We start from the raw sequence: 14,698 nt of genomic DNA, 5'->3' as shown, positions 1-14,698 counted from the left end.
CATCATTCTGAAGTAGTTACACGTTCACTAGTTGAGTTGGGAATCCTCAGCCACATAGTTACGCTCTGTCAAGCCGCAAAGTCTGTAAGCGCCGTCCCTGTTTCTCCTGGCTACATGCATAGTAGCATTCGTACCATGCCCTTTTGCTGACACCTCAGGGCTTTAGCCATGGATATAGCCTCGCACAGGTCAGGAGGCCATATGCACTCCCCTGTACATTAATGCATTATGCGCGAAGAACCCTGGTTCAAGGAGGGGTTAAATGCGGCGCAGCCGGATTCTCTCAACAGTGTAAGTATTACACCAATAACGGGCACCGTAGTGTGTCTGAGCATGCATATACCAGGCTATGTTAGCGTTCGTGAGACCTAGGGAGGGTGTCAGTGTCTCTAGAGGTGGCTGCATGGCCATACTCTCGAGGCAGTTTCCCTGCCCCTAGGGTTGTGGCTCAGTTGTTAAAACTTCATGGGTTCTAGCTGGTTACATGGCACATTGAACGTTACAGCCCAAAAATAGAGCCATCTATAGGATGCGGTATGGCATATATATTTCCCCTTGGCCCTTCACGGTTCATACCCCTATATACCCAAAGAAGATCAAGTTTCGATAGGAGCCCCGTTCTATCCGCATTTTTACCATCTTATTATCCAGCGAAGCATCTTCCTGCTTCTCCTATTTTACAATGGCGGTCTCTCTGTTAAGATATTCCTCCTATACCCGTTCAGAATACGACCACTATTTCGATGACATCCTCGCCCCAAACCGTGTGACGTCCAGTTCAAGCCTTGCAGATATTATAGATGTTGACCCCCAGTCTTGCTGCGTTGGGTTTGCTCCAAGTAAACACCGCCGATGTCATAACGTCATTGCCTGGCATAACAAGGCTCGTGCATCGAGGTTATTGGAACAAGGCACCGCTCGACTCTACGACGGAGAAAGCGTGTCCAGCATTCTCGAAGAGCTGGCAATTTGCCTCCTTTGTCGGGCCACGCATCAGTGTCAAGTCCCGGACGTGGTCCACAAATGGACAAGAATGGTCACTGCGTTCTTGGACGAGCAGGCCTCCCGCGTACGTGCCGCCAGACGCCGGCAACCGACAACTACATCGCCCCCTAATCGTTCGTCAGTCCGCATCAGTCAGCCTCCCGATGATGTATTGCTTTCATATATTCCAACCGAATTTCCTGTCACTCGCAGGAATGTGCCCCGTTCCTCTTCCGGAATGACTTCCTCCATGACCTCCAGGTTGGCCTCCAGAGCCCCCACAATCCAGCCCCGCCAGGTTATCACTCTATACGCAGCCAGAAAACGCATTAGATCCAACGAAGACTGCCCGATCTGCCAGGATAGACTTATGCCAAGCCCAACCACATTGGTTGTTTACAGATCAGTGAACCACTGCAACATAACATGGTGCAAGGCCCGATGCGGCTCAAATTTCCATACTGTTTGTATGAATGAATGGAGACGCTCTCGTCCTACGTCTTCGCAAGTCAACTGCCCATGTTGGTAAGTACTTTTGTTTACTTCTTCCTTTTAATTCCTGATTATTGTGGCTAACTTTGGCGTTTTCACCTAATTAGCCGGGCTGAATGGGTAGAATGCAATGATTCCTCATATCCCGAATTAGAGGAGGAGGAAGAGGAGGAAGAGGAGGAAGAGGAGGAGGAGGAAGAAGAAGAAGATGATGATGAGGAGGAGGAGGAAGACGAAGATGATGATGAGGAGGAGGAGGAAGAAGAAGATGATGATGATGAGGAGGAGGAGGAGGAGGAAGACGATGAGGATGATAATGACAATGATGGTAATGATAATGATGATGATGAAACGGAGTCTACAACGAGCCACAGCGATCTCCGCGATAACGATCGAAACATACTTCCGAACGATATAACGGGAGCCCCCGTCGCAATTGAGTCAGCAGAGGAACAGGGTATAAATGAGGATACAGAAGAGGAGGAGGACACGGAAGAGTGGGAAACGGAGGAAGAAGAAGTGGAGGAGGAAAAGGCCGAAGTGGTAGACAACGAAAGAGTTACGGCTGTTCTTGAGGGGGAGGTGGAAGCATCAGTGACAGGTGCAATTGAAGACCTAGCAGAGGAAAAAGAGGAAACAGAAGAAACAGTTGAAACATTTGAAACAATTTCTTTAGAGCAGGGTCAAGGGGAAGAAGAAGGGTCACATCAAGAAGAAGACGGCCCAACAAGTTTGGAATCAGTCTCTACCGAAGAGACCGCCGGACAGATTACGATGGAGCAAGAATCTCACCCTACTGTTCCCAGCACGACGACTGAAATGGATGAGACCCCGACCACTACAACCGACAGACAGATAACACGGTCTTCGACGCCAGAACAACTTGCGCCTATTTGGCCTCCTAGGGACCCAATCGAGGATTTTGATCACGGTAATTACTTGGATGTCATGATTTCCATTTTTTCTATGGCATTGGGCGTTTGATATCTATACCAAGGTGCGAAGCGACATTTTCCTTTTCTAGCGGCATCTACACAGGCGTTGGGTCTAAGAATACCATATGATATGTATCTTCTTCTTCTTCTTCTTCTTCTTCTTCTTCTTCTTCTTCTGCTGCTGCTGTTGGCGTCAGGTCTAGATATTTGGAGAACTCATAGTCTATTTCTCGTCTATCTAGCAATTTTGTATTCAAAAAAATCAACGTTTTCAACTGTTAGCCCATGTCTACCTCTAAGTCAGCTAAATTCAAGTAGTTTTACTCACTCGATGGCCAAATAATATACTGAGACCCCGTTATGCCCATATGGTTGATGTTACATGAGCGCCACTCCACCAAAACCTCATTATTTATTCACTCGAGTGCAAGCGACGCCATCATCCAAAAAGTAGCATATCCAGATAACTAATCACCAGGAGTAAATGGTTAGCAGGGGAATGGAGGAAAGAAAAAAAAAAAAAAAGGAGGGAAACTCTTATGGGGCAAACCGGGATCGAACCGGTGACCTTCTGATCAACTAGGTGAAACCTTGTCATTGAAGCGTTGCTTCAGTCAAACGCGCTCCCAACTACGCCATTGCCCCAGTGCTGTGCTAGTTGGCACCCCGTCCCTCGCCATGTACGCCTGCCGCAGCCCTACGACGCTCTCCATGGTTCAATATACCAAACGCTACCACGGTACTATAGCCATCACTTTTAACGTCCATGGACCTGCCAATTTAGGCGGAGAATAATATAAGTGTAAACATAAACCTGCAACCACTGACGCCCATGTATTGCATCATCAAGCTGCGTTGAAGAAAGGACCATCGTCGTGGCTACTGCTACCCCCATATACATCTTCTTTGCTTCACGAATCTACCTCCAAGGGTCACCCGATATGGACCAAAGACTTGTGAAAATGACCACAGGCCCCCAGGGTCTGGGAGTGAGTTTTTCCAATAGCGAGAGGTTTCTGATAGGGGTTCTTCAAGATTTCCGAAACAGTAAGCCTCCAGGCGTGGCCGCTAGGCTGGAGATCCGGTTCACTGGCACTCCGCTTTGCGATAAATTGCGTGGACTTGAAACCGGTGAGGTCGAGTTAACGAGCACAACGCTATCTTGCAAGCGGTTTCGGCTGGAACTCGCGGGCTTTTTCCTCTCGTATGGGGTGCGGTACATTCGGCGCGCGACAGCTTATGGTGTAGACCCCATATTCCACATCGATACAGCGAGTGACGAAGAACCAGGCGAGCCGCCTTGTGTCGCGACAGCCAGAGCTAATATCTTTGGGTTAAACGTCACTTTTTGCGATTTCAGGGCCCTGAGCAGCCACTACTCAGTCAGCCACAACACAGCTCACGACCACGCATCTCGTCGAGAGGCAACGATCGATACCATAGCCTATAACGTAATCACAGAAACGTTGGAAGACCTCACAGGCTATGGGCGCCATGATATATACCATGGTATCATCAGAACACCATTACCGAGCTATAGCACCTTTCAATATGACCCTTTCAGAATCATACGTCTGACAAGGCTCGCGTGTGATTTGCAATATAAACTTGCCCTTTCAACACTCCGAGCTATGTCTGATGTGAACTTTCACCAGGACTTGCTCGATATGCTTATGACGGCTCAATATGGTCAGAGGCAGTTCGGAGTCGAGATCATGGAGCTCCTTAGGTGTCGTGACCCCTTAAAAGGCATGTGGATAATCCACAGATCAGGTCTCTACTCTCCGTTATTTGTCAGCATAACTTTGCGTCGAGAACTGGAACTGGTGTACCCCCACCGCAGAGCTTATCATTGTCCCTTTTGGCCATACACGTATGACAATGTTTATGGAATAGTCAATTGCCTGATGAACGAAGGAAGCACCAGATACAACAACGTAGCTAGCTATCTTGATGGTATCGGTCCGGAGGATACTTGGTTGACGGCAGCTTTTTCTCACCTCGCGCAGCTAAGGCCAATGCCAACGGCACCAGAAGAAAGAGCAACCATCTTGAAAGCAATTATTGATTCATTGGAAGCAATCAACCCTGATACCAAGATATCATGCCAGCTAAGACTCGCCCTCAGCAATTTGGATGATATCCAGCTGTGTGTAGACAAGGTCGCGAAGAACCAGGTCCGAAAACCAAAAACAATCGGCTTGCCGTTGAGGTGTTGGGGTCGCACTTGGAGATTTCAGGTCTTTTACTCGATGCTGGCAGAACTGGCGTATCAAGGAGCTAACTTCGAGACTTGTACTCGAGTGATGAGGAGGTATGAGAGGTTTGCGTCATATATTGATCAGCAGTTGCTAGCCTTTGCAGTGCACATGACGCCGCTTCTCGATAGACAAAGTCTCTGGGACCTTTTCCGCGTGGATGAAGAGGAGTGTGTTACCACCGCGATCCTTGAAGCCGTCGTGTGCTGGCAGCTCGATCATCCAGGCGGCTCGCGGGAGGCGGCTATCGAGTGGCTTAGTCACACACTGCTCCCTATATCACGTGATCGCACAAATAGCCATTCTGACCTGCCTATCAAGTTAAAAAGGGGAGAGAGATGAAGTCAGAGAACGAGACGAGAGCTGCCGGCAAAAAGGCAAAAAGAAAAGACTGGGTAGAGATGTCTAAATGGGGCAAACCGGGATCGAACCGGTGACCTTCTGATCAACTAGGTGGAATACCTTGTCATTGAAGCGGTGCTTCAGTCAAACGCGCTCCCAACTACGCCATTGCCCCTGTGATGGAGTCGATCGGCGACATGGCACGTCAAGAGGTATGATTGTGCTTCCTTGAAGGGGTATTTTACCTAAGCGTGTCACAGTACGAGTGATGGAAGTAGATCAATGGGAACAATAGAGTAATAGACTAATGGAGTCATAGAGAAGTAATGGTTGGTTAGAATAGATAAATGATATCATTATGCGCAAAGCAACTGACTGGACTGGGAGTAAACACCTAAATAGGCACCGATACGGTATGTGGCTACAAAAATACACTGCCATTAATCGGATTACCATAACTCTATCATTCTATAGCAGGCGAAAGAGAAGAAAAAAACAGGTACGTTTGAATCCATCCAGCCACAACCATAGTTGTCCACAGCAAGAAACAAAGTAATCCAGAAGAAGAGACGAAAGAATGTAGAAGCGCCACAAAATTATAACGTTGCTAATGCTGGTCATGCCAACTTAAAGGACGAGTCGCCGGGATAGGCCTCTTCTCGCCTTCCAAAGTTGAAGAGAAATTGCAGGAAATAGAAGCGGTGTATAGGAGTTGCTTCGGAATTCTGGCCCGGGGGTTTATGAAGGAGGTAAAAAATAATTAGGACGGGGTATGGAAAGACGCTGCTTGAGAGAGTAGCGTCGAAAGGTTTTGTACAGAGAATTGTCTGGGAAATAAAAAGGTGCAAAGGAATTCTTCGAGGGGAAAATTAATTTTCTCATGTAGTAGTTTTTCGTTGTCGTTGAAGCCCCCTGTCGCAATCCATTATCGTTGATATGTATCCAAACCCCGTTTTTCACGTTAACGTAAGAAGAGCAGATGAAGAAAGAGAGTAGTAGTAGGCGGATAGAATCCCGGACGTATCCGTATTTAAGTCCGGCCATACTTGGTCTTTCCGAAGGTGAAGGGAACATAACGATATTTAATCATGTGTTGTATTTGTCGTCGCACTAGAGATTCAACTTTGTTAGATTGAGAAGGAAGAACCATGGCCATGGGACAATACGTACTCGTTAAACAGAACAGGATCAACCAGTAAACGACCAAAATCGGCCAGAAGACTGGGATGTTGAACACCTGAGACCAGGTGCAGCAGAAGCCAAGGGTGATGGCCACGGTTGCGGAATGCCAGAACTTGAACTCCGGGAGTCTTCGAATGAACGGGCGGAACTCCTCATCTTGGTTGGTGGGGAGAGACGCAGAAGCATCTCCTTCCTCTAGCCCGCTGTCCTGGGTAAGAGATGGGTCGAACTTTGGCTGGAGGAAGGCGAGGAATAGGTTGAGTAGGTAGATTCCCAGCGTGTAAGCCACTATCGCAAAAAATCAATCAGAACATGTCCTGGAATCAGATAGGTATCAAGAAAGATGGCATACCGATATACCAGCCTTGCGCGAGCACTATTCGGAGGAAGAAGAGTAGGAGGATGACGCCGGTGCCTACCCATCGGTACATGGTATATGGGGTCGACGCATCGAGATATGCTTGATATTGCTGTTTGCAGAACATTTAGATTAGCCACGGTCACGGCGCATGTATATACAGAGCAATAGAAAGAGACACCAGGCTGGTTACTTACTCTTCTCAACTTTGAGGTTTGCGCAGAAACGGCCGTAAAGGGGCTGTTCTCTGGTTCTGGGTGATCCATGGCGAAGTAGCGAGGGACAAAAAGGTCAAGAGTACAAAGTAGCGACGCTGTATGTGAATGAGGATGGATGCTGTCTGTATCTGTATCTAGCGGCGTGGATGCTGGACTTGGGATAGTAAAAAAATAGCGACGACTGACGACGACGACGATGTTTGATATTGGCTTCTTCCAGGAATAAGATTGGAAACTTGGTCTTGGCAACAGCCAAGCCACAGTGCACGGATCAACCAGAAAACGAGGCTGACAGATGCGCTAGTCCCGATTTGGTAATGTTGACATAAGCGAGATTAATTTATCACGTGGTATCATGTGACTCTGTTCCTCGGCTTGTCGCGGCTTTTGCCTCGGCGCTAGTTCGGCGGGCAGGAGGACGGCCAAACAGGAAGATACAGTAGAGAGATACACATCATATCAATCCCTGAGCTGTTTGTCTGAGCTGTTGTTTGTAGATACCAATTGTTGAATATACATCTCACGCCATGTTCGCCAGACGTTGCTCGAGACTCGTGGCCTCGCAGACTGCCCGGCCGCTGCAGTCGTACGTCTCCCGCTTCTACTCTACCGGATCTCCAGCGTATGAGTACATCTTGACATCCAACCCTAAGCCCGGTGTCGGTCTAAGTACGATCAATTATTGGTATGGCTGCTGTCTAGACATAGCTAACCACCTCTAGTTACCCTTAACCGACCAAAGGCCCTCAATGCCTTGTGCAGCCCGCTCTTCAAGGAGCTCAACGACGCCCTCACCAAGTATGACGATGATAAGAGCATTGGTGCTATAATCATCACTGGCAGCGAGAAGGCATTCGCAGGTATGCATATGGGGAATATACTAGCCCATTGGTGGATATAACTCGCTAACTCCTTACTAGCTGGCGCCGACATCAAAGAAATGGCACCTCTGACCTTCTCCTCCGCATACTCTGACAATTTCATCGCGTCATGGTCACATCTTGCCAATACCATCCGGACACCCGTCATTGCTGCTGTCTCTGGATACGCTCTTGGAGGAGGCTGCGAGCTGGCCATGATGTGTGATTTCATCTACTGCACCGACAAGGCTACCTTTGGCCAGCCCGAGATCAAGCTCGGCACCATTCCTGGAGCTGGTGGCTCTCAGCGCCTAACCAAGCTTGTTGGCAAGAGCAAGGCAATGGAACTTATCTTGACTGGAAAGAACTTCAGCGGAAAAGAGGCTGGAGAGTGGGGAGTCGCCGCTAAGGTCGTCGAGGGAGGCAAGGATGAGCTGATGGAGGCTGCTCTCGAGACTGCCAGCACCATTGCTAGCTACAGCCGTGTTGCTGTCGTTGCTGCCAAGGAGGTTGTTAACAAGAGCCAGGAACTCTCGTTGAAGGAAGGTGTGGAGTTCGAGAGGAGAATGTTCCACGGGCTATTCGGTAGCAAAGATCAGAAGATCGGTACGTGTAGTGCTACAAGTGGACGTTGACTCAAGAGACTAACTTGATATGAATAGGAATGACCGCTTTCGCCGAGAAGAAGAAGCCAGAGTGGTCGCACGAGTGATTTATGTACTAAATATATATTCTAGAACGCATTTTATTCCGTTGTTTTACAGCGCAGCCCGTCAAAACTTATACATTACGCCAAAGTTAGGCAGTCTGCTACATTACTGAGGGAGATAGTTCAATTGAAACTCATTTGAATGAGAGCCATTTCGTTCAATCAGATAATTAAGATTACCCTAATTAATATTTCATTTTCCATTATACAGTTAACACTTCCCCCTTACATTTTTCATCACAGTTTTGATATCGCTCCAATGTGATCACAGTTTACTGCTCTCCACTGAACTTGGCAGCCTTCTTGCTAACATCACCCATAGCTCCCTTGACTTTGTCTCCAAGGGAACCGAGAACACCACCTGCAGAATGGTGTCAGCCAGCATTTCATCAAACGATGATAGAGGTATTGAACAAACTTACCCGTCTCCTGGTTCTCTGGTGGCTGAGTACGACCAGCATGGCTTCCATACCCCTGATCACCGTACCCCTGGCTCTTGCCGCTCATTCCGGAGACTCCCTCGCCAGGGTCATCGGTGGCTCTAGCACTCTGGTAACGGCCTTGGGAGGAAGCACTGGGATACGCCTCAGTGCGTCCCTCGTCGTGCATACCACCCATCCCTCCGCCGGTAGTGCGTGAACCCTCGACTCCTCTCATACCCTGTCCACCCTGCAGATTCTGGGTGCCGGAAGAGCCCATACCGCCAGCCTCGGCCTGGTCGTCTATATGGGTACGTTGGGCGTACTTCTTGGATTCCCATCTCTGGGCCTGGGAGTTGGGATCGGTGGTCATCAAGTTCTCGTCGATTTCTTCTGAGAAGTCTTGACCACCCTGGGCAGCACTGCGAGTGGTGCGCTGGGAACGGCGCTGGGCTGAGGTCCAATTGTCTCCGGCTCCAGACATGATGATTGCAGTTGGTATTTCTTTGTGTTTTGGTTGAGTATGTGAATTTCCTGTAAGTTTCAGGTAGGGAAAAGTAAAAGAACAGCCGTATACACTTGCCCTGGGCCATATTTATATACTACTGTATCTGACATTCGCCCCCATGCTGAAGGAGGCCATATAGTATGATATCATAAAGCCTATGATTGATCAAAGAATGGCCATTTGGTCACCCATTAGGGAAGTAAGGTCGCCATAGATTCTCATACTTCAACATATGACCAGCTCGCTCTAGCTATAGAACAGAGGATGAGTGGTGGTTGTGGCGATGCTGCTCTCAGCGGTTACCAGTGAAGTTGCAAGTCTAGATCTCTTTTTCTGGCTTGCGGTACGTAATATGAACTTACTACTCGATGTATCCTTCTCCAGTTTCTTTCTTAATTTTAGTAGGCAAAGTACATCCATCTTCACCGTTATCGGTTTCTCTCTCGCCACTACACAGAGCAAAGGTTCTATCTGCTATTTATGTATGCTGGATATTGCTAGACCATTCATTCTGTCACGGTCGCTATATACAGTGTTTACCTCATGGTGCAAGACACTTCAATTGGCCGAAGAATGGCATGCTAAGAGCTAGTAGATATTTGTTAGATTTACTATTAACCTACCCAAAGCTCAAGATGCGAGGTTAGTACTTGAGTGGCCATTTCTTTATTAAGCGCATTCCGATATCCCTCTCTAGACAATATCTTTCTACGGCATAAATACGTATGCTGATATCCGACTTTTACTACCCATAAATATAAACCCTTCCGGTGGAGAATGGTTTGGCCAGTTGGTGGATGTCATAACTAGTAGTTGGATATAAGATAGTTGGTCTTGGGTTTGCGTTGGATTTTACATAGTCCCAAATAAAGACCGAGAGTATTTAATTAATCCATGAGACATTTGTCGTGTATCTGAAGAGGATATAACTCTTGGTGACGAGAGATTTGGAAGAATAAAAGTGAGGTTCTGTAAAACGTCTATACCGTCGAGCGTCATATTATTGTTAGATATATGTAAAGGAATACGATATTGAGCCGAGTATAGAGCTCTATACATCATCTCATGCCTCCATAGACTCGTCGAGATATCTCCTTTATCACCAGTGCCATCTCTTAGTAGGCTAGGATGTTGCATGATATCTATATTTGCACCAATGCTCTCATATTTAACCAAACAATATTTATTTCTTTTGTAATTTAATATTTCACGCCTGCAATTCCATAAAATATACGGAGTACCAATACAAAAGACCTCTACGTTTACGGGTGACTCCTGGTTCATAGCCGTGCCAGTCCGCTATCAACTCGTTGGTAATCAACTTTCACTATAAATACGAGATATGGAGTATCAACTGCCAAAGTGACCAATTAACAAAGAATATCCACCCCCCATAAAAGACTAGCAGGTATGGGAAACGATATTGGTTATATATGGAACATATCTTTTGATGGAGATAAATCGTCAAAGTGACCATTGAGCAAGGAATATTAGTTATCTACAACAGTTTTATTGTAGGAATGCTACACTCCCATCAAGGATTGTTCCCGCTGTGGCTCGCTAACTAGCTCGATGATACCTATCGGCGGACTCATGATTTCAAAGCAGACACGGGATACCCCTTGACATGAAGCAACAGCAACAGCATCGAGGAACGATGGACATGGATTCTTGTGATATATAAAACCATCAACTTTTTCCCACTGTTATTTCTTTATCAGCACATCGATTCAAAACAAAAGAGCTTAGACTGCCTCCCGATATTTTCAATCTTATCCTTTATATTTTTACAGAAATCCCAAACTTCATTCTATAAGCTCCAATGGCTTCCTACCTTCTTACTGGAACTTCGCGGGGCATTGGCCTCGCTCTAGTCAGTATTCTTGCTACTAAGCCTGCCTCAGAGGTATCTACCGTCTTTGCTGCCGCACGCACAGAGACTGATGCCCTAAAAGAGTTGATTGCAAAGTTTGCTGGCCGCGTTGAGTTTGTGCCAATTGACGTTACCTCTGAGGAGAAGGTTAAGAGAGCTGCAGAGCAAGTCGAAAAGTCTCTCGGCGGCAAAGGCTTGGATGTCCTTATCAATGGTGTGGGTATCATGAATTTCACTCCAGATGGGATCGAGACAATGTGAGTAGTTCATATCCCTGACCCTAAATATGGATAGCTGACCAGTACAGGTCTGACCTTAACTCGACATTCAACTCCAATGTGACAAGTGCTCACCTTGTCACGAGCGCTTTCCTCCCACTCTTGAAGAAGGGTGCCCTCAAGAAGGTTGCCAACATGTAAGCAGGTCCCTGGATGTATGTTGCTGTCGAATAAGCTCTGATATCATATAGTTCCACAACCTTGGGCTCTATGGGGATGGCACCAACGTTCAAACCATTCCCAGTCCCAGCATATAAGGTCTCAAAGGCGGCCCTTAACATGCTCACGGTTCAATACGCTCAGACTTTCGCGGATGAAGGCTTCACATTTGCCGCAATCTCTCCAGGAGTGAGTTACATCAAGCAGGACTCAGTTCATCATAGGCTAACATGTCTCATAGTGGGTGCAGACCGATCTAGGGGGAGCCCAGGCCGACTTGACACCTAGCCAGAGTGCCACCGCCGTGCTGGATATTGTGTCGAATATTAGCAAAACGGACAATGGCAAGTTCTTCAACATCCTGGTGTCTGGGTGGGAGAAAGCTGCTGGACCAAATCAGTATGATGGTGCTCAGGTACCTTGGTAATTGGTATATTGCGATCAAGACGCTGAGGTTGATGAAATTGCTCTTTGAACCGTCGAAACAAAATATGCTGACTAAACGGCCACATGATATACTGTACAATTAATATAGGTCCAGTGCTTTTAATGCAGTGACTAAGCATAATACTTCCTATTTAACGTAATCCACATGCGAGCCGGCCACCCAAGCGAGCCGGCCACCAAATTGATTATATATAGATTAGTCAACTTTTTATATAATAATTAATACCGAAAAAAAAGTATTAAATTAAAAATTAAATAACACTAGGATTAGGATATCTTGTTCTTCTATGTCTGAGAATATTATAGTTACTACATTGTGGTTAAGCTTGTAATTGTAGTTATAAGGCTGGTGGTTTAGCTTTGGTAGGCTGATCAATTATACGTTTGGTAGATAAATCAGGGGGGGTAACAAGGCTTTAAGCTTCTTCTCTTATAATACCCCTTGGTTGTTAAATTCTGCGATTAGATCTTGTATATTTTTGCTTCTCTTTTTTATTTATAGTAAATATATCCTAATATTGCTTCTTTATTATTGTTATAGTAACTATCTTATACTTATAGATCTTAATAATTTAATTAAAGCCTTCCTTAAATTGTTTAGAGGGTTCTATATGGTCTTATCTAAAAAGGTTCTTAATCTTATTTGCTTATCTATATAACTGGTGAGGGTTACTAGGTGTTTATAGACCCTAAGATAATTAAGAGTTGTTTGATTGGCTTCCTGGGGGGGTAGGTGTATAAAGTTGAATATTAAGCTTTTAGACCACTTTATCTGGATTGAATAGACTAATTCTAGTTATAGTAAAGCTATTTTGAATATTCTTAGGCTTAAAAGCCTCTATCCTTACTATAGGATATGTATTTAAGAAATCGAGCTTCTTAATAGTATTAAATCTAAGTTATATTTATTGTTTAACTAAACCTCTATATGCTTGCTTTAGGATGGTAAAAACGCTTATATCTAAAGGCTATAAGAGGTATAAAGAATAAGGAGGTATATAGAGAGGAATAATATTATTCTCTATATAGAGTTGATTGAATTTAGGTATAAGATGGCTTCTATAACTATCTAATATAAGTAAGGAATAACTGCCTCTTTTTTATATATTTATAGTTAGAATAAATATCTTTATAAGCTATTTAAGCCTAATCTTATCTATTATTTAACTATTAGGACTAGTATTAAGTCTCTAGCTATCTGGAAGCCTATTAAACCATTCTTCCTAAGTATTTTAGCCTTTAAGAATAATATATGGAGGTAGATCCTAACTAGATATATTTACTGATTTAATAACTATGACCTATTCTTGATTTTTCGGCTATAGGAGCTTTATATAGCTATATTTCTTAGAGCTAGAAATGACTTTTATAGTTGCGCAGAGTCCTATTATAAATCTAGTCTTATTAAAGTTATAGATATCTTCTTGTTAAATTCTGTATATAGTAAAGATAGTATTTAGTTAATTAAACTACTTTTAAATAACCTTAATATCTTTATATTTGGCCTATTTATAGTTATAATACCTTAAGTATTAACTTTAGAGCTCTATATAGCGCTTTACTAGATTTAAGACCTAGTTTTTACTAACTTATGGAGGTAATAATATAGACTCTTATATAGAAAGATGTCACAAGCTGACGGCGCTCCTTGATTACCTAAAGGTGATCAGAGGTTCACACCTACTATAAGACAGAAGGTATAAAGGTCTTAGGGAAAGGTTGGGTTAGAAGTGAGTTATTATAGGAGACAGCTCGGTACCAAGGCGAGATAGAATACTATAGTAAGTCTATCCCTTAGTTCCAAGTGTAGCTTTAGTTAGTGCTTAGGTCAGATAAAGGCTAAAGGTTCTTATAAGTAGTGAAGACAAAGTTGACCTACATTAATAGGCAAAGGGGTATTTAGTGAATATAGTATAAGACAACTAGAATAGTGCTTTGTATTAAGCAGTATAGTAAAACTATAGCTAGTTTGATCACAAGTATAAGACTCTTAATCTTAAGGTAATGAGCATCTTTATATATAAGTTCTTGTATATCCTATTCTCCCAAGTTATTTAGTCGCGCTATTAACTCTATCAATCTAGTGACTTATACTAGCTCTCCCTACTCTCTTAGTTACTTTAGTGAGTCAGGTGACTAGGCGAGTGGGACGTGGTTATTCTGTTCCATCTTGTCTGTCCAATGAGTATATACTCTGAGGCTGCGCCGCAGGTGGTCTGTAACATTATCCCCTCCTTTCTTATTAAGTCGTCTCAATGAGTGTATAAATATCTATAAGTGTCCTCCCTTTGTGTTTTTAGTATCTTCCTTTCTTTTCAGCGTCTCTTATTATGTACTAATCATGTTATCCAAATCTAGTGATTCTTCTCTTAATAGGCATTATCTTGCTGAACATATTAAATGCTCTAGTGTCATCATGGCCTCTTATTATTCTTATTGTGCTCATCTTTAAAAGGAGTGTATCGTTTCTTCTAAGTCAAAGAAGTACAGTGAGTGTACTTGTTCTAACAAATAGTATAATGCTGGTGACTTAATATCGGATCTAGATTAGAATAAGCTTATTTAAGCTACTAATTACTTAGAGCGTAAAGAAGAGGAGACTTATGCTTAGGTGTTAAAACTATTTGGTTATCTTTCCTATATTAAAAAACAATAGAAATTACTTTACTCCTATAC

General features: G+C 44.4%; 5 protein-coding genes and 1 non-coding gene across 6 annotated transcripts; 3 read left to right on the top strand and 3 right to left on the bottom strand.

Annotated features, from left to right (window-relative positions):
* Positions 1-2,951: 2,951 nt before the first annotated feature.
* GIQ15_t0030 lies at positions 2,952-3,056 on the bottom strand. Its single transcript has one exon. It is a non-coding gene; the product is annotated as a tRNA-Phe (tRNA).
* Positions 3,057-3,352: 296 nt separating this feature from the next.
* GIQ15_04768 (uncharacterized protein) lies at positions 3,353-5,011 on the top strand (the record flags this gene model as incomplete). Its single annotated transcript, XM_033552185.1, has 1 exon — positions 3,353-5,011. One exon carries the CDS (start codon positions 3,353-3,355, stop codon positions 5,009-5,011), a length of 1,659 nt encoding a protein of 552 aa, XP_033405915.1.
* Positions 5,012-6,041: 1,030 nt separating this feature from the next.
* Positions 6,042-6,817, bottom strand: GIQ15_04767 (RER1; the record flags this gene model as incomplete). The annotated part of the gene is made up of 4 exons (XM_033552184.1): positions 6,042-6,121; positions 6,182-6,481; positions 6,546-6,663; positions 6,749-6,817. The coding sequence occupies 4 exons, from the start codon at positions 6,815-6,817 to the stop codon at positions 6,042-6,044; spliced, it is 567 nt and encodes a 188-aa protein (XP_033405914.1).
* Positions 6,818-7,296: 479 nt separating this feature from the next.
* GIQ15_04766 (enoyl-CoA hydratase) lies at positions 7,297-8,341 on the top strand (the record flags this gene model as incomplete). The annotated part of the gene is made up of 4 exons (XM_033552183.1): positions 7,297-7,438; positions 7,492-7,629; positions 7,690-8,235; positions 8,292-8,341. The coding sequence occupies 4 exons, from the start codon at positions 7,297-7,299 to the stop codon at positions 8,339-8,341; spliced, it is 876 nt and encodes a 291-aa protein (XP_033405913.1).
* Positions 8,342-8,610: 269 nt separating this feature from the next.
* GIQ15_04765 (uncharacterized protein) lies at positions 8,611-9,241 on the bottom strand (the record flags this gene model as incomplete). Its single annotated transcript, XM_033552182.1, has 2 exons — positions 8,611-8,699; positions 8,761-9,241. The coding sequence occupies 2 exons, from the start codon at positions 9,239-9,241 to the stop codon at positions 8,611-8,613; spliced, it is 570 nt and encodes a 189-aa protein (XP_033405912.1).
* Positions 9,242-11,087: 1,846 nt separating this feature from the next.
* On the top strand, positions 11,088-12,002 carry GIQ15_04764 (short chain oxidoreductase; the record flags this gene model as incomplete). The annotated part of the gene is made up of 4 exons (XM_033552181.1): positions 11,088-11,395; positions 11,446-11,553; positions 11,608-11,764; positions 11,817-12,002. 4 exons carry the CDS (start codon positions 11,088-11,090, stop codon positions 12,000-12,002), a joined length of 759 nt encoding a protein of 252 aa, XP_033405911.1.
* Positions 12,003-14,698: the final 2,696 nt, after the last annotated feature.

Source organism: Arthroderma uncinatum, assembly GCF_011692745.1.
Source record: "Arthroderma uncinatum strain CBS 119779 chromosome Unknown scaffold3, whole genome shotgun sequence".
Lineage (NCBI taxonomy): Eukaryota > Fungi > Ascomycota > Eurotiomycetes > Onygenales > Arthrodermataceae > Arthroderma > Arthroderma uncinatum.
Note: the sequence above shows the minus strand (reverse complement) of the source record. Positions and strands in the feature narration are given on the sequence as shown.